The 18,876-nt window shown below is 53.9% G+C and overlaps 1 protein-coding gene across 2 annotated transcripts in view; it reads left to right on the top strand.

The window, feature by feature from the left end:
* The window catches only part of DNMT3A (DNA methyltransferase 3 alpha), a 101,743-nt gene that overhangs the window by 41,941 nt on the left and 40,926 nt on the right, over positions 1 to 18,876 (top strand). For both annotated transcript variants that reach the window (XM_072938097.1, XM_072938096.1), the window contains exon 4: positions 12,817 to 13,087. In XM_072938097.1, the coding sequence (XP_072794198.1) occupies positions 12,817 to 13,087 (271 nt within the window). The remainder of the gene's footprint in view (positions 1 to 12,816; positions 13,088 to 18,876) is intronic.

An 18,876-nucleotide genomic window follows, 5' to 3' on the forward strand; every position in this document is an offset into this window, starting at 1 on the left:
CCAAGAGGTTTGGGAACCTGGAGGGTACTAAAGTGCACCGCTGCCAATTCTGCTTGGAGATTTGGAGGGGAAGAGGGGCAGAAGTTAAGTCATTTAACTGGTAAGTAATTTTAAACATTTTAATATGAAAGCAAACACGGATATTTCATGGCCCAGAATGAAAAATTCACATGCAGTTGAAAGATAAAATGGGAGACTTCAAAGGAATTTCCAGCTTGCAGCAGACTCCAGGCTGCACTTCCAGATTGCCAGGGCATCCCTCCACTCTCCTGCCTGCATTGGGCAGCTTGTGGGAGAAAGTGGAGGGGCTCAGTGCAGGCTGGAGTGGGAGGGGGAGCCAGGCTGAGTCAGAGCCCACTGGTAATTCCATATCTGATCTGCATGTGTGTCCATGATCTGCAGGGCAAACTCCGCCTTCCCTGGTTTAGGTGCTAGGGACGGGAGCCACTACCTGTAGCCAGTGAGCCCTGGCAACCCTCTGACCCATCTTTTTGAGTCCCTGGAACCAGAGGGAGGGCACATCACTGAGAGGTGGGGTGAGGCCCCAGGGACAGAGGGTTCAAGGAAATTAGAGGCAGGTATGTGGAAGTGTGTCCGGAGACAGACAGATGAGAAGGAAGAGGGGCATGGCCCAGTGGGCGAAGGGTCAGTGCGTCATACACCCCTGGCCTGAAGCAGGGCCCAGCTGGAAGGAAGAGCACAGTCTTTAGAATCCAAAAGAACTGGGTTTAAATCCCACCTCCAACACTGACCACCTGTGTGGCTTGAAAAAGTCATTGCCTGAACCTCGGGTTCCTCTTCTGAAGAAGAAAGATAATAAAGGAGCATTCCTCCTAGACCCCTGTGAAAATTGAATGGATGGAAACACCAAAGAGCTAGTGGTCAGCAATGACTGGCTCTGCTCTTACCCGAAACAGAAGCAGCAGCACTGGATTTACTGCTTCCCAGCTGTGTGACCTTAGCAAGTTACTGAACCTCTCTGAACTTTTGCTTCCTCATTGGTAAAATATAGCTGTCAATAATACCTGCCCTGTCCACCTCCAGGGGTGCTTTGCAAACAGCAAAGAGGAGTCTAAATGCACAGGGTTGGCAGTGTCATAAACCTGTCCCCCTATAGGGGCCAGTGGACCAGGGTCTGTAAGGCCTTTCAATGAGTGTCTGGCATCAGCCTCTCATCAGCTCCAGTGGGAGTGCACATCCCATGCAGGTCAGTCTGGATGTGGTCCAGCCCATGTCCTAAGTGACACCTGAAGCCACCTGGACTTTTGAGCGAGGTCCCGGGTTGGGAGAGAGAGCATGGGGAAGGCAGTGCTGACTGGGGAGGCAGGGGGCCGAGACAACTGTTGTGAAAGGAACCCCTTGCACAGTGAGGGGAACAGAGAAAACAGCCTGCAGGTCTTCTCTGGCAGCAGGCTCCCAGACCCCTAAGGGAGCCCATGGGGGAGGGAGGGTGGGACGTCGTGCTGCAGCTCAGGGCCAGCCCACAGTCCCCCGGGTCTCAGGCCACCTGGTTTACTCATGGAACAGGTGCTTGCCCAGGCCTCCTCCCTTCCCTAGCAGAGAACAGCAGGGAGGGCTTCTGGGGACTTGGTCCAGCTGTGAACCTGGGAACAGATTGACCAGGGAGCTTTAAAGCAGCTGAGTGTGTGTCATCGAGCTAAGCCTGGAAAGGCGAGGAGCTTGGCTCAGATCCTGGCAGGTGGAACGGAAGGGGCAGCCCTGGGAAGCAAGAGAGGAAAACGTGGCTGCAGGCTGGGCTCTTGATTTGTGCAAACGTTGCACATCTCATGCTGGATGAGGAGGGACGAGGTACATCCAGTGGTGTCCTCACCACCCCCTGGCCCAAGGCTATGAAATCGTCTCTCTGCAACTTTTGCTCCCATGGCCTGTCTGTCCCTGGGTACCTTTCACTTGCTCCTGCATCAGCCTCCTGGCTTCACCCTCACCCAGACCAGATCCCACCTGCCCCCAGCATCTCTCTAGACTCCCACCCCTAGCCCTTCTTTTTTCAATGATAAACACATTACACCTACTGAGCACCTGCCAAATAAATAAGACTTATTTCAACCTGGTGTGCTAGAGAGGAGGCCACACATAATTATACTAAATACAGCCCATGGCATGTCTCTGCTCAGAGATCTCCAGGGGTTCCATTTCTCATGGGACAAGGCCGGGAACACTCCATTTGGCTCCTCATCACGTGCTCTCTCCTGCCTCCGCACTTGTGCTCAGTGTCATCTCTTTTGCCAAAGAAACCTCGTCTTCTTGCTGCTCCCTGAACACCGCAAGCATGTTTGTCCTACTGCCTCATAAGCTGTTCTGCTGCCTTCCCATCTCTCTGCCTACCCAGTGTCACAGCCCACCAAAGCCTGTCTTGCAAGTGAAGCCTAGTGCAGCCATCGTGACCCACACTGGCTCTCCCTTTTGAACTGTTTGTAAAATTAAAATGAACACTAAGCGGGGAGGCTACAGCTCAGTGGTAGACTGCATGCTTAACATGCATGAGGTCCTGGGTTCAATCCCTAGGACCTTCATTTAAATAAACAAACCTAATTACTACCCCCCAAATATTTTTTTAATTAAAAAAAATAACATGAACACTGAGAGGTAAGACAGGATATCAGCCCACCAGTCCCAGGCTTGGGTCTTCACACCTGACCTTGAGAAGCACCAGTCTGCGAACTGTTTGTTACTCATCTGTGTAGAACTTGTGAATAAGTATTTAGAAACTTTTATATCAATTTGATACTGTCGCCACATCCATGTGCATGATTTTATATTTTACAAAAGTATCATTTCCTGGTGGATTGAGAATCTAAAAAACTAAAACCAGAACCTGGTTTTTCACCCAGATAGTAGGAAAAGCCAGTGGAGAGAGCATGTCTCCTCCACTAGATCTGCCATTTATGCCACCCTACATTGCACTGTCCACCCACTCGCTGAGGACAGAGACCGTGAAGAAAGGCTGAGAGTGGTGCAGCACTCGATTGCCTGCAGAGGTCTTCTACAACCATGACTTCATTTGATGCTGACAATAAACTTGTGTTGGGTAGATGGGGGCTGCTGTCATTGCCGTCCTCACATTCAGATGAAAAGACTGAGGTTCAGAGAGGACTGGGCTTGGACTCCACGCCTCCCAGCTGCAAAGCCCACAGTGCTCATTGCTCCTTGCCATTCCAGCAGCACCATCTGGAAGACTGGGTATCTAAAATTCCCTTTAAGTTAATATATGAATGCAAGGCTGTTGGAAAGTGTGTGGACCTGGTCCAGAAAGCATCTAGAGAAAATAGAACTGAACAGGGTGACTGACCCAAATACCAGGGAGCCAGTGGGTAAGTGGGGAAGGCTGCGGTCTGAGGAGTGAGAGGTGGGCCCGTTTAAACCCGGCGGCAGCCTGTTGGCCTGCGGCACTGGCCTCAGAGCCAGGATGCTCACAGCCAGAGCCGGCAACAGGAAACAGGAAGCCGGCTGCAGGGCTGGGCGGGGCCTAGGAGGGGAGCTGGCACCTGGGCTCAGGGCCTGTGGGCTGGCCAGTGCCCGTGGCCGGAGGAGGGGACAGTGGCGTGCGGGGCTGGTCTCTGCTGGCTGGAGGGTGTGAGCCTGTGTGTGGGTGTGAGTGTCAGGCTGAGAGGAAGAGGCATCTTCCTGTTCACCAGCTCTGAGGACGTTGCAGAGTAACAAGTGAGGGTGTCCAAATCTGATTCCTGCCTGGTCACAGGCCCAGAAAACCCTGCGACTGCCTTTGTCCTTCACGCTGGTTGTAGCTGGGGCTCTAGGAGGGAGAGTTTCTGCCCTTGTTCACCAGACCCTGGGGGGGACCAGCCCTTTAGGACTCCCTGCCCTGTTTACTAGGTATATGTCTTTATTCATTGAAGATTTATACTCATCAACTTCCTCCAGGGTTATTTTTGCTCCGTGGGAGCACTTTGAGGTCACCTCTTGCTAAGAATAACCCAGAAAGGGAGGGAGGGGGAGGGGGAGGAGGGGGCTGGGAGCAGGCGCTGAGCTCAGCCAGACCGGCCCAAAGCCAGCGTTACTCACTCCACGTTGGAGGCTGAACCTCCAACGCAATGCATGAGTGAGTGAGTTCATGAGGGCGAAAGTGCCCCACTTCAGAGTAAAAGACTCGGGGTGTAAGCTGTGTGAAACTGGGGAACCTTCTGCTGAAGCTTAAGCCAGCTGGGTACCGTTTAACTCAGCTGTTGGGAATTTGCAGTATTGGCTCATTTGATTTTTTGATTCTTAAGACAGCTCAAATTCCCTCTTTGGGTCCCAGTCAGAAGGGCTCCTTCACTAACTCTTGGAATCTTGACTCAGTGTCCCCTTGTTTTTATGTGCAGAACTTCCTGGAAGGGTATCTCCCATTCCTGGGCCCCAGCCCCTCCGGGAGCTTCCTGCCTGTGAGCCTGCATCCACACCCTGCTGCCCGCACCCCAGGCTTCTCATGCTTTTGAAGGTGTGAGGAAAACAGGGCTGTCATACCTCTCATGAGAATAGAGACTTTCCTTGTAACTCTGCCCAGCAGACTTATGTGTAGTGGGGAGACCGGGCTGTAGGCACACTGGCTTGGCTGAGTGGATGAGGGTTTCATTTAAGAATGCATGTGATCTTTGTTGGAGAGGTGGCTTGCAGGAAACCTGAGGATTTATACCTTATTCTCTCAAAAATGTGCTGTGTTCATCTGGAAGGTTTTGGAGAGGGTAGGGGGCGTGAAGTGATGGGAGTCGTGTTCTGAGAAGCTTGCTCTGGCATCTGGGAGCATGACTGTTGAACGCAGGGAGATAGGGTAGGGTGGGTGGTGCCAGAAGATACCCCAAAGCCTATTAGGGGGCGGCTGTGGTGGGACAGAATTGGCAGGCCCTACACTGCTGGCCGCCATGGACCAGGGAGAAGAAGGAAGGTGCTGCAGGCCCCAGGGACGGCGGCAGTGTTATTGTCAGAGACTGAGATTTCTGGACAGGAGCTAGAAGGGTTTGGCAGGGGCCCTTTCAGAGGCCGCTCGGATAGCTGCTCTTATTGGGGGAGCATCTAAATGAAATCCCAGAACCTCCATTTTGTTTTTCCAAAAATCCATTTATTTTCATCCCTCCCTGGCCGCTTCCCCAGAGCCACATGTTCCAGGCCACCTCCAGTGAGAGGCCTTCACTCCCTCTGGTGCCGGCCCCTGTAGGCTTCCTAGGACCCAGTGGGCTTCTCCAGAGCCCGAGCTGCACCTGCACCACTCCTGCCCCTGCAGGGACCCGCCACACACACATCTGGGCAGAGTTGTTGACGTTGATCTGCTTTCATCATCCTCACCTAGAGAATTTTGTGCGTTTCATTTCGGCCACCCCAAGAAAGATTTAACCGGCTGGAAATGCTCCAGAGGAGGGCAGCTGAACTGATCAAGGGGAAGGCCAGGCTGCCAAATGAGGACAGACTAAAGAGATTACAGCTCCTCAGTCTAGAGAGACAAAGACTGAGAGGGGATGTGATTAAAGCTGTGAAATCACCTCGTAGGGTGGGGCAGGGTGAGCACGCCCCAGCGGGGGTGGGTGGGGGCGGGGAGACACCCATCAGAAACTTTAGAAAGGTACATGAAGCACAGACAAGAAAGCACCGTTTTCTACAGCGGGCCCCCAGCTCACCAAACCTGTCACTCTGGGCCTGGATGGTGGAGGTTAAAAACAGAAATAACTTCAAAAGAGGTTTACTTAAATGCTACATGGGTCTTCTCTACATAATGGCTTTTTCAAGGGAGCCTCCAGCTCACCCTGAAATCCTTTGAGGTTGACTTCAAAGAGCACCGCCAGGCCCTCTTCCAGGGGGACAGGTATCCCTGCTGGAAGTGGAGCCCTGGTGGGCTGGTCACTCACCAGGAATGTTCATTCTTGCATCCATTTGCCACAGCCAGCAGGAGCCTCGACCGAGTGACCTCTAAGACTTCACCAAGCCCTGAGGTTCTGTCCTCAGTCTCGAGTCACACACACACACACGCACACACACATCCTGGAGAGATCTCTGGTGTGAGGGAGACGGTGGGACCTAGAAGTTGTACCCAAGCTGGGGTCAGACTTTCCATAGTTGGCCGTCTTTCTCTCTCTGGTCCTCCCGTCCCCTGACCCCACTAGTGGCACTTTTAGCCACTCCACAAGGAATAAGGAAATTGGAAGGGTCAGAGTCCCGGTTCCAATGTCTTGGGGCCTGACTCCATTCACACCAAGAAGGCTGAGCAGGGAGGCATGTGGGGCCTCTCTCGGGAGTGGGCTCCCTGCCTCAAGGCCACTTCTAGCCAATCAGATCAGAAGACTGCCCAGGGAAGGGGCTGCAGGAAGGCCTGGAGCAGAGGAGTAGGGGAGCCTGGGCCCAGTGCCAACACTTAGGGGACAGGGCTGCCCTGCTTACGTGAACATTCAGCTGTTTCCTGAAACTGGAATCAACCTGGAAAAATTCAAGGCTTGGTAGGGAGCTTGATGGACTTGCAGGAGCCGAGGGACTGGAATGAATGGCAGGGGTGGGTGGAGGGGGACTGTGTGTGTGTAGTTATTGTTGACATCACTGTGCGGCATCTGAGCACATCTCTGGCCGGTGAGCGGATGTCTCTGGGCCGTGTGCACCACTTGTGTGTCTGCCCATGTGATTGTGTCTGTGTGTCTTTAACCAAGAGTCCATAGCTGGCCGGATGCCAGGGTTCCCGGCTGGCACAGAGCTGAGTGCTGCCAAGGGCCTTAAAGGCACAACGGCAGTGGGGGGCTGGGGGTGGGGAAGGCTGAGGAGGCTAAGGTAAGGCCTGGGGGAAGGTGAGGCCACTTCCACATCTGCCAGCCTCTGGTCCTCCCCAGAGGTGCCCTGGGATCTAGGGGAGCAGACCCCTTTCAGTAGCAGCTCCTGGCATGGGAGGAGAGGTTGAGTCAGGTGCCTAGAGCCAGGCAAGGACCTGGCTCTGACCCCTAGGGGATTCTAGTGGGAGAGGCAGGGTCTCCGGGTCTCACTCCTCCACACCTGGGCCCAGGTAAACCTGCACACAGGGCTGCCCTGGAGTGCTGGGCCCTGGGCCCTATCTCCTTTGTATCATTTCCTTCATCTCTTATTTGCCAGGTTTTTATTTTTTGTGTGTAAATATTACAACTAAAAAAAAAAAGGCCTCAAAAATCACTTCCCTATTTGGAGCCTCAGCACTCTGCCCCACCTTGGGAGACAAGACCTCACCTCCTAAGGAAGGATGAGAGTTCTGGAGTCTAGTCCAGGCTTCCAGAAAAAGGGGAGGGTAATGCGGGGGAGGGGTGCTGGGGAATTGGCTTTGGCCCGGACAGGTTCCCTGCAGAAGGTTCCTTCTTGCTTTGCCTCTGGCTTTTCGTTGTGGTGGCTGCTGCCAAGGAAACAGCGGCGGCCTTTCCCTGGCCCTGCTGAGGCACATCAAAGCCTCCTTTTCCTCCTTGGAACCCTAGGGATTTGAGGTTGGGTTTTTCCGGCGACTCAACCCAGAGGGGGAGCCAGCTTTCAAATGCCTCTCCGATACCTGGGTCATCCTGGAAGCTTCACCACTTAGAAGGTGTATGACCTGAGGCAAGCCTTGTAGCCCTTTTCCTTGGAAAAGTGAGAGTAGCACGGCCCATTGGGATAATTGTGATAATTAAGTTTATTAATGGTATAAGCATATTTAGGCTGGGTCCTGTGCTTGGTACTAGGGAGCTGTTGGTGGAGTGGTTGGAAGGAAGAGAAATAAAAAGATAAATAAGGCAAAGCTCACAGTCTAGGAGGGAGACACATAGTAAACAAATAATTAGGTACCGTGTGAGGAGTGTTCTAATGAGATAGGGTGTGAAAGCGCTTTGTAAACAAATGCGGAGTGTGGTGGGCTGGGGGGGTGTGAGTGAACGCTGGAGTGGACTTCACCCTCACTCCTCGAGGCCAGGCCAGACCAGCTGTCTGCCAGCGCCACAGGGGCTTCTGGGGTGGGGGTGGGGGTGGGGTGCGGGGATGCAGTTGGGGACAAGGCTGAGAGCTCCAAAGACCAGGGCCTGGCACAAATACCTGCCAGGAGTGTGTGTGTGTGTGTGTGTGACAGACAGACAGACTTTAGGAGACAGAAAGTGGAATAGTGGTTGCCAGGGACTGGGAGAGAGGAAGGGGGAGTTTTTGTTTAATAAGTACAAAGTTTCAGTTTGGGATGATGAAAGTTTTGAGGATGGATGGTGGTGATGACTGTACAACAATGTGAGTGTGCTTAATGTCACTGGCTGGTACACTTGAAAGTGGTAAAAATGGGAAATTACCACAATTTAAAAAAAAATTTGTTTCTAAATCATCCTTAGAGAAAGACAGTCCCTGGTCAGTGCCCATGCCCTCAGCCCAGGGCTTTTCAACAACAGCACCATCCACATTTGGGCTGAACAATTCTGTGCCGTGGGCCTTGCCTGCAGCGTGTAGGGTGTTTAGCAGCATCCTGGGCCCCTACCCACTAGAAGCCAGCATTCTGCCCCCCTCACCCCACAGTGCAGCGATCAGAAATGTCTCAGACACATTGCCAAATGTCCTCTGGGGGCAAAATCGCCCCAGTGGAGAACCACTGCCTTCACTGCTCGGAATAAGCCGCTCCTAGGAGAGGCCCAAGGAGCGGGTGGGCAACAGAGAAGCAGGCAGTTGTCCTGGAGTGGAGGGGTCTTAGCAGGAAGGAAAGCAAAGGTCAGCAAACTCTGAGGGACCCCAGGAGGTGGTGGGCAGGATTTGAAGACCCAGAGTGAGGCATACTGGGCGGGGGCAGGTGCACAGTGCGGTTAGGCTACACTCAAATCTGTTGCACCCACCCACCCTGGGGGGAGAAATGAGGGGGCTCACAGCTGCCATTCCCATTCTGCCACCACTCCTGGCCCCTCCCCCTTCCCCACAGGTGAGACGCAGAGGAAGCGGAAATTGTCACTACAGCTGCTGGTGGTGCCTTCTAAAAGGGCTGGGGGATTCTACTGCTACTCCCCCCACCACCATGGGAAAAATGAGTGTCTCAGGGCACACTGTCTCCTTTCAAGGCAACTGTAAAGAATAAAAGCAAATAGAAACAGAATTTTTAACAGTTACATCTAATATGCAACAAAGTTGAAAGTCCCCCTTGAATGGGATGCTCTCACTATTAACCTAGTCTTTGGCATTAAGGAATCGATTATGGATACTGAACACCTGCCAGGTGCCCTACTCCATGCTGAGTCTAACACAATAAAGCAAAGTCCCTGCCTCCAGGAAGCCACAAGCTGGTGGTGACAGGGGAGAGGAGGGAGCTGGAAGGAAGGTGTGGAGGTGGAGGCAGAAGGTGCAGGCCTGGCTGGGGTAGCCTCTTCTAGTGGCTTCCAGGTGTGGATTACACTGCTCTCACCCGAGATGCCCTTTTAGGGAGCATCCAGCTCCTCCCTGGTGATTTAAAGTTGCTTCAGTCCACTTGCCAATGGGCCTCCTTCCTCCCTCTCGGTGGTTTCTTCTGGGTGGGTATGACCCTGGGCCCCAGAGAGAGGGCCAGTGAGGAGCCACTACTGGCTTTGGGTGGGAGTTCTTGATGGGTAAAATAGATCAAGAGTTGACCGTGGTAAGAGTCAGTGGCTCCCCTAAGCCTAGAGCCTTGGGTGCCTCAGGGTCATGCAGGACCAGAGAGGGTGGGCAATGGAGGGTGGCCTGGTCGGGAAGAGAGGAGGGTGAGGACTGGTGAGAACAGGGCAGATTTCAGCCTGCTGAGCTAGCCCCGGGGTGCAGTGCTCCCCCACCCCCCCATCCACCCACCTCTGGAAGGATGGTGCACCTCACGCTTCTGCTGCCACTGCTGCAGACCAGGATCGTCGGGGGCCAGCCTTGGAGGGGTGCTCGATCAGGGGGTGTCGGGACCCTGGGGCTGGGTTGGGTCTCAGAGCAGGTCCTCCTTGTTCTCTATGCTATGGAGCTGGCAGTCAACAGGAAGTGAGTCCCAGGGTGAAAAGAGGTTGTGTGGTCCCAGGGCAGGAAGTGAGTGACAGCCCAGTTGTCTGAGCAGCTTTGTGGGGCTGGGAGCCTGCCCTAACTTGAAGTGTCTGTGGGGAAGCAAGTAGCTAGAGGAAAGGAGGACACGGCCATGGTAAGAAATTAGTGTTTACCTAACCCTCTCAGCCCGAGTGGGCCAGCCGGACCCCCACACCCACCTCCCTGGGAGTGCCATGTTTGGGGTTCTGTGGCTCCTGGCAGAGCTAGACCTGAGGGTGGCAGTGGGAGCCCAGGTGCACCCCACTCTGCAGGCTGCCTGGGCCATGTGACTCTCATGCACACGAGCCTTGAGGGGTGAGAGGATTTACACCAGGGAGGGCACTCTAGGCCAGGGAGCTCACTGGCTTGAGAGGGAGGTAGCAAAGAGCTTCTGAGTCCTAGACAGAGTGTGTGGGTCCTGACACATGGGCCTGCTTGCTCCACTGGCTGGCCTGTGTTTGGCCTCCGGGCTCTGCTGGCTTTGGCCCCAAGCGCCCAGGCCTCGTGGAGGATGTCTCCCTTCCGCCGGAGGCCAGGGGCCTCCTCTTCCTCTTGCTGCGGCCCCCGCCCCCGCTGCTGGGGAGCACGCACACTTGTAGCTTTCAGTGGGCGGTTTTCTTCCTGGAAGCAGGCCTGCCCCAAGCCGCCCCGCACAGCCGGGGGCAGCAGCTTGGCAAGGCCTCTGGAGTCCCCTCCGCTCACCCTCGGGCTGTTCTGCGGAGGGAGCTTCACCCAGGGCGGTCTGGTTTTCATTTTTGTTTTTTCCTAAGGCTCTCATCCTTGTTTGCCACTTCTAGGGGTTCCTCACCATATGTAAAAGTTGAGATCGTAAAAGTTGAGATCGCAGACTCTTGGAGCAGAAGCAGCCTTGGGGGTTGCTGGGCTGTGTGACAAGGATCTGGGGAAAGAAGCACTCTCTCAGGCTTTGGGGTACACTTCAAGGGTACGACTTTCTGGAGGAAATTTGGCAGGGTCTACTCACGCTTAGAGGGCCAAGTCCACTTCTGGGACTCTGGCCTGCAGAAATCCACACGTGCACAGCACTATCAATGCAAGGGGGTCAATGCAGCAAAAAGCAAACCAGCCCAAAGGCCCACCATTAGGGAACGGGTTGAATAAATTCTGGACTGTCCATTCAGTAGACATTGAATGAGACACAGAATGAGCCAGAATGAGCCAGATCCACATGGAGAAATGCCTGCTGTGCTTGTTAAGTGAAAAAGCAAGATGCAGAACAGTATGAGTAGTATGAGCCCCCTTTAAGGGGAAAAGAAAATGAGGATCTGGATGTGCGTATAAATACATATGTGTAAACATGGAACTCACACGTGATTGTAGATACATAAAGAAAATGTCTAGAAAAGATACTCATCAAGCTATTAATAATGATTCACCTGCAGGGAGTGATTTTGGATATAAGGAATTGAAGTAGGAGCTTTAACCTTTTAACACTACATTTTTGTGTGGTTTGGGTTTTTTGTTTGTTTTTGAGGGAGGAGGTAATTAGGTTTATTTATTTATTTATGTTTAGAGGAGGTACTGGGGATCAGACCCAGGACCTCGTGCATGCAAAGCATGCGCTCTACCACTTGAGCTATTCCCTCCCCTCCATTTTTGTGTGGTTTGAATTTTTACTTGTGTTTGACTTTTTAAATAGGAAAAAAAAAAAAAGCACTTAAACAGAAAGAAACCCTCCTTTGGTCTTGCCTAGTCATCTGGCCTCACAGGTGGGGAAACTGAAGCGCCCTCTTGAATGGCACCTTCCTGAGGTGTTTGCTGAGTGCATGCAGCTCCCACCCTTCTCCAGGCAGGCATTCTGCAGGGGAGCTTGTGGGCAGGTTGCTGGGGATGGCCTGGTGCCCACAGGGGTGGCAGAGCTCCAAGCACGATGTCTCTTGCGTTTTTTCACCCCAAGCAGACACCTCTGTTCCTTCTGAGATGTCCTGGCCTAACTGTCCCCAGATGGCCAAGGACCAAGTGCTCCTTGGATTCTGTCTTTACAGAGTGTGTGACCTCAAGGAAGTCACAGAACTCCCCAAGGAGGCGGAGCCACTCTGAAGGGGCAATGCGTGAGAAGGAGTTTTGCCCACCGTGCAGTGACACGTAGGAAGGACAGTCGTGACTACTCTCGATGTGATTCTGGTAGCAAGCTCAGTTCTGAGGCTCCTGAGGACAAAGCAGTACACTTCCTCTTAGAGGGGGATTGTGGGACCACGTGCTGGGGAGGGCTGGCTACAGAGACTGCGGGTTGCTGGCCGGGGCCTTGGCTCTCCTGGGGTCTGAGCGCCCTGGAGAGGTTGTGGGGTCAAAGCTGAGGGACCGAATGGCACTAGGCTTTGGGGCCCAGAGGAGGCCCCCTTTCATCCTCACACTTCACTCACCAGGCAGCAGCTCAGGAGACCAAGAGGATAGCCAGGAGGGCTCCGACAGAGAAGTCAGATCAGCCCGGTGTTACTGGTCTTCTGAGGAGGGGTCCTGGCTGTGAGGAGGGCTAGCGCGAGGAGTATTTGTTTTCAGCAGGGGCCACAGAGGAGGCTTGGGGGCCCTATGCCACCTCAGTGAGTGGGAATTGTGTGGGGGCGGGTGCAGCTTGCAGTGGACCCAGGCTGTCAGACCTGCTCGGATTTTTCTCCTGTTTCTTAAGCTGGAGCCCACAGACCCCTTGACCTGAGGGGGTCAGGCCCAGGAACTTATAATCTGAGAGAAAAACCGTGAGTGTATTTGCCTACATGAACCTTCACGAACACAATCTTCTGGACAGAGGGTGTGTGTCTCACCAGAATCTCAGACAGGTCAGTGATCCTAAAGCAGCTAAAACCACTGGTCTAAGGCTCCCTTTGTGTTTCTTTCTCTTTCCAGGTGGAAAGCAGTGACACTCCAAAGGACCCTGCGGTGACCTCCAAGTCCCCGGCCATGGCCCAAGACTCAGGGCCCTCAGAGCTGTTACCCAATGGGGACTTGGAGAAGCGGAGTGAGCCTCAGCCAGAGGAGGGGAGCCCCGCTGGGGGGCAGAAGGGCGGGGCCCCAGCAGAGGGAGAGGGTGCAGCTGAGACCCCGCCCGAAGCCTCCAGAGCCGTGGAGAATGGCTGCTGCACCCCGAAGGATGGCCGGGGAGCCCCCGCGGAAGAGGGTGAGTCTCAGGCACACGGGGTAGCCTCTGCTGGGCTGGTGGGGACTCCCCTGAGGGCTGGACCCTCAGGGCCCAGCAGGCCCCAGGAGGCCCCGTCCGGGCGTGGTCGCTGAAGGTCTCCTTGCTAAGGCTGTGCCCTGCAGGCTCCTGGCTAGATACAGCCTGCACACATGTTTTATTTGGCCCACATAGTGTTTTAAACATTTAAAAAAATTAGTTGCCAGTATTTAAAAATCAAGAAATTTCACATAAAAATCTGGAGTTTTGGCTTCTCATGGAAAAAAAAAAAGCTGTATCTGGCAACAGTGGGTTTGCAGAGTGCCAGTGGTTGCTGGACTGGGGTGATGACTGTCCCCCCACAGGCTGGTTGTACGCCTCGTTTCCCTCAGCCTTTACCTGGCCTGCTTACTCTTCCACAAGATCTATGGCTCTTAGAGGTCGATGCGTTGGTAGCCCCTGGCCTGGGCAGCAGATGTCCTGGGCTGTTAAAAGCCCAGTCAGCCTTCCCCAGTGCAGATGTCCTGAGCGCACCACAGTTTAGTGGACTTGACTAAAGTTTGGTGGTGACAGAGTTGGGGAGAGGAGGGGCAGGCGAGGGTGGCTGTACGCAGCTCAGCCCAGGCCTTGTCCTCTGGGGACTTTTTGGCCTAGCCCTGGGGTCCTGGAAAGTTGCCCACTTTTCTCTTTCAGGTTAAGCCAGGGATTTCAGGGCCAAATGAGCTGTAAACATGTTAGTAATGAGGACAACTAGCATTTGTACAGGGCTTCACAGTTTACAAAGCGCTTCCTCATACATTATCACGTTTGATCCTCCCAGGGCCCTGCCAGCTTGTTTTACATATGTGCATTTTAATTTCAGAAATTCCTCCTTCCAAGTGTACATGATGGAATGAGTCAATCGATTAATTGGTGTAACTTAACTTCACATGCATCCAAACCTAATATTTGTGCAGAGAGCATCTCCAGAAAAGAGATTTCCAAATTTATTTAAAAATACATTTCATTCATTTATTACTCAACTAATATTCACAACGCTCCCACTGTGTGCAAAGTGCTTTCTGAGATACTCTGCATTCGTTGTTTTATTTACTCTTCCAAACAATCTTCTTCAAGAGGTATTATTATCCCTGTTATAAAGTAGGAAAAAAGTGAGGCTTAATGAGATGAAGTGACGTCCTCAGGGACCCCAAACCTGTAAGTGACAGATCCAGGATTCATTCTGCCTCATTCCGTCTTGGTCTCTAGCTTCAGAGTCTGTGTGCCCTTCCAATATCCCCTGCTGTTCTGGAATGGGGCTTGGGGCCGGCTGGTCCTGAACTGAGCACTTCCGGGGGTGTGTCCTGACTCTTGGTGGGAGTGGCCAAGGGGCCTGAGTGGAGTGAAACAGGAGGAGAGGGAGAAGGCGCCATCCTTCTTTTACTGAGGCCACATGTGCAGGAGAGGAACCTGAGAACCCGTCAGCCCTTCCCACCAAATAGGCAGCTCCTGGGACCCCACCATGGCTGGCACCCAGTTGCTGCCCAAGGCCTGGGCAGCCCTTCCTGCCTGGCGGGATGGAGCAGCGCTCCAAGGCTGCTCTTAACCCATGCGGGTTTGCTTTCAGTTTGGCATTTCCCTGTCTCCCTTTCTGTCCGTTCTCAGGAGTGACTCCTTCAGTCAGTCAACAGGGGCTTATTAAACACCCATGTGGTGTGTGCCAGGATCTGTGCCAGGATCTGGGGAACAAAAATCTGGTTCTTGCCTTGGAGGACCTCACAGTCTGCTGGAAAGGCAGACATTAACGAGAAACGCACACTTAAAAAGTGTGTGATTCCTCACGGAGATAAGTTCTCTAAGGAAAAATAAACAAGTTTCTCTGAGGAGATGTAACAGAGGGACCCCAGCCAGCCTGTTCCGCCTCAGCTGAAGGATGAGCTCGGGTTCACCGGGGTGGGGAGGTACAGGGAGGGGTGAGAGCGGGGCATCCAGGGACCCGGCAGAAACCCATGAGTCAGGAGTGGGGGGAGGAAGGGAGAAGGGCATGAGGTAGCAACCAGCACAGCTCCAAGGCTGCCCTCTCAGGGGGTGACATGATCCGCTTTGCGTTTTGAAAAGATCCCTTTGCCATCTGGATCCTGGAATGGAACCGAGGGGCCGGGAAGCAGGATGAGCGGTTAGGAGGGAGGATCTGGAGAGCGGTGAGTGAGTGCCAGGGACATGAGGGGGTGGGGAGAGATGGTTCAAGGGTGACTCCTGGGTTTGGGACTTTCACACATTGAGTGGATCTTTCTCAGAATCTAGTGCAAAGTGCAGCAGGCAAAAACACTTCAAGCATCCTTGATTTCCAAAATTTGGCCTTGGAGCATTCCCGTGTGGCCCCAGCTATCCGGGCAGTGGAGATGCTGGCAGGGATCAGAGCTGGGATCCCTGAAGGTCGCCGTGAATCTCCTGGATGCTGAGACTGGTGAGGTGTTACCTTGAGGGGTGGGCAGTGGCCCTTTGGAGGCTTGGCCACTGGTCCAGCAGTCAGCCGCACAGAACGCATACTCAGCTGCTTGGTTCCAAGGAGGAAGGAGACTTGGCCCCGGGGGAGGAAGTGACTTGGCCGTGGTCTCCTTTCGGTTCCTCTCATTCCAGATCTCTTTTCAGAGGCCCCGCACATCTCTCCCGGAACCCCTCTCATTCGTTCCTATGCAGGAAAAATGGAGGACTTTAAGGCAGCCTTGGCCCGGGCACCTTTCTGTGTACACGTAGGAGCCCCAGATTCTGATAGTACAGCCAGGAGAAAGGAGGGACAGGGGAGATGATGAGTAATAAGGACAAGAGCCACCTGGACAGGCAGGTGGTGGCCTTGGAACTGCTCCTATACTCCTAGCATTAGGGCCATCATGATGAGGGTAGTAACGATGGTAATGTGGCCTTCTTTTACTGAATATTGACTACGCGTTGAGTGTTCTATATCCTTGCTACTCAAAGTGGTCCATCAACCAGTAGCATCACCTGGCATCACCTGGGATGTTAGAAATGCAGAATCTCGGGCCCCATCCTAGACCTACTGAGTTAGAATGTGCATTTGAAAGAGATCCTCATGATTTTGATGCACATTAAACTTTGAGAAGTCCTGCTCTTTATGTAACTCTCTTATTTAATCCTTGCAATCATTTGAGAAAGACGTATTACCCCCATTTTTCAGATGGGACTGAGGGTTCAGAGAGGTTAAGTTATTCACCCAAGACTGTACAAATAGTGAAGGACCAGATTAGGATCAACACAAATCCCCTCTCTGCTCAGACTGAGCACACAGTATTGGGCTAGTGGCTGTCCTCTGGGATAAGCCTGGCCTCAGCCCTGTCCTTGAGATCTGGGTTCATTTTAGAGGGAATCCGGGGTGACCCCTGAAGGAGTATAGCCTCAGACCAACAGGTAAGTGTTAGAAGCACCCTGGCCTGGCCTGCCCTGCCCCCAGGACCTGAGATGCCCTAGGGTCATGTCCAAGCCTGCCAGGGCCACCCTGGAAGGCACATAGCCACCTGGCCAGCCTGTGACCCTGGGTCTGGGCCAGGAGCAGATGGACCACAGAGGGAGTGTCGAGAGAGCAGCTGACCCTCCTTGACTCATGACAAAGTGCTGCATTCTGAGGCAGCCCAGTTTGTTGTTTTGCTGCGCCTGGCTGAAAAGTGTGTGTGTGATGTCACTCAAGTGGGCATGCGCAGAGTCCGTCTGGAAGAAAATTCCAGAAGGATGCTAGTTAGAAACCACATGAGGAAAAGTAATTCTGTTTGGGGGAATATGGGGGCCGGGTATAAGGAAGGGGTTGGGGACATCAAGGTGGTGCAGTGTAAAATGAGTTAGCTGCCTGGGGAGTCAGGTGCCCTGGAATCTGCTCTCAGCTCTGGCAGTAAGTCACGCGGCACCCCAGCCTCTGTTTCTCCGTCAAAGGGCTGGACAAATACTCCGTCAGCAAAACTTAAGGGCTGGACGAGTACTCTGTCCTCGCCACAGTTCCCTTCATCCCTGATATTCTTTCATTCTAATGAATAAATGAATCCCCATAAACCAACTGCCTGTAGGTCCCCTGTAGGAAACGGCTGAGGTCCAGGGGACCTCTGGGCTGCTGCGTGATTTGAGGGTGGGCGCCCCCTCCTGGCAGCCCAAAGCCTCACCGGGCGGAACGTGGGGGTCTGAGAGGAGGGAGGACCCCCGGGAAGAAGGGAGGCTCTGAGAGGGCAGGAGGGGGAGTCGGGCGCCAGGGGGCCTGAGAAAAAGTTGGGAGCTGACTGTAGTGAATCAAGAAGACCTAAAGGAAACTCAAAGGAAGAGACAAAGTCCGGTGAGACATACCTTAAAAGGCCTGTCGCGTACACAGCGTTGGCGAGTATGCACCCCCGCTTCCTCCCTGCCCGCGGGGTCCACACCTCCCTGCCGCCCACCCTGCAGCTGCTGGCCCTGCCTTCCCCGACCCCACTCCGGGGCTCCAGGTCGCCAAAACCCAGTGCAGAGCCCCAGGTGAGAGAGGAGAAAGAAACATCCTCTCTGGGGGCTGAGGATTCAGAGACCTTCAGTGCTGTGGCTGGTTTCCGCCTCAGAGCCAGGAGATGCAGGAGGGGCTGTTTTTTCCGTTCTGGGCTCTTTGTCTCCCCCTCACACCCCCACCCCCACCCCCAAAGCTACCCTGAGCCAGCCTTAGTGACCTTCCTGCTTTGGGCCCAAGCTCAATACTCTTGGCTTCAGACAAAAGAGTTCTGGGGCCCAGGTGAAAGGAGGTTCACCCGCCCTGTCCTCCAACAGAAAGCTTGAAGGTCTAATTAACCCAACCCACAGGCCAGGCCAGGGCTGTGCTGGGCCTGGGAGGGGCATCCAAGAGATGAGGACCCTGAGATGCAGAGGACCCTGGTAGGAGCGCGGGAGCGTTCTGGAATGTGACTGCCCTCCTGCTTGGGGCCTGGAGAAGGATGGAGAGCTCAGGCCCCCTTTAAAGGCAGTACTGCTGGGGCTCAGCCCCCAGGGGAGCCTTCCCTTCCAGGAACTGGAATCAGGGCCCATTAAGGAGCTATTGGGAGAAGGAGCAGGGAGATGCTGTCTTAGGGAAGGGGAACAAAACTCACTATATGCCAAGCCCTGCTCTGGGCACTTAATGTTCTCAGTAACCTTAAGATTTTAGAAGGGTTATCTACGTTGAGTCAGTGAGGAAAAGGCCAGGGGAAGTTACCCAGGACACATGGAGATGGCTGGAATCCAAGTCTTCTAGGATAAAGGCTGAACTCAGGGACCTGAGAATGGGGTGCAGAGGCAGATAATTCATGCTAGAACCACAGCTCCAGCAGCACTTTAGACACCATCTCCAGCATCTTTATTTTCGAGATGAGGAGACAGTCTCCTGGAAACGAAGTTGTTTCAGCAGTCCTACTCCAGTCGCCTAGTGCCCCACCGCCCCCCAGAGCATCTTGGCCACACCCCACACATAGAAGGCAGCGCTCCCTTCCAGGGCTGGGAGGGCTGTGCAGTCTGGCCCCTCCTCTGGGAAGGGGGTTCTGTTGACTGGGAGCAGCCGAGAGAGGCTATGTCTAGACCTCCTTCTGTGTGGCTGAGGCACTCAGTGGGCCAGCAACCACAGCCTTGGCTTTTCTGTTCTTTCGGATTCGGGCCTCCAACCCTGCCCTCGTCCTGTCTCTGCCCTGGCTGTGCTCTTGAGTCCTCAGGGCCAACATGGTGTCTGGCGTGCGGTGGGCCATCAGGTTTGACTCAGGGACAGCTCAAAACAGTTGGAGAAGCCCTGTCCCTGAGACAGGGAGCCCAGGCACCAGGCGAGG

The sequence above is a fragment of the Vicugna pacos genome, chromosome 15 (assembly GCF_048564905.1).
Source record: "Vicugna pacos chromosome 15, VicPac4, whole genome shotgun sequence".
NCBI classification, from domain to species: domain Eukaryota; kingdom Metazoa; phylum Chordata; class Mammalia; order Artiodactyla; family Camelidae; genus Vicugna; species Vicugna pacos.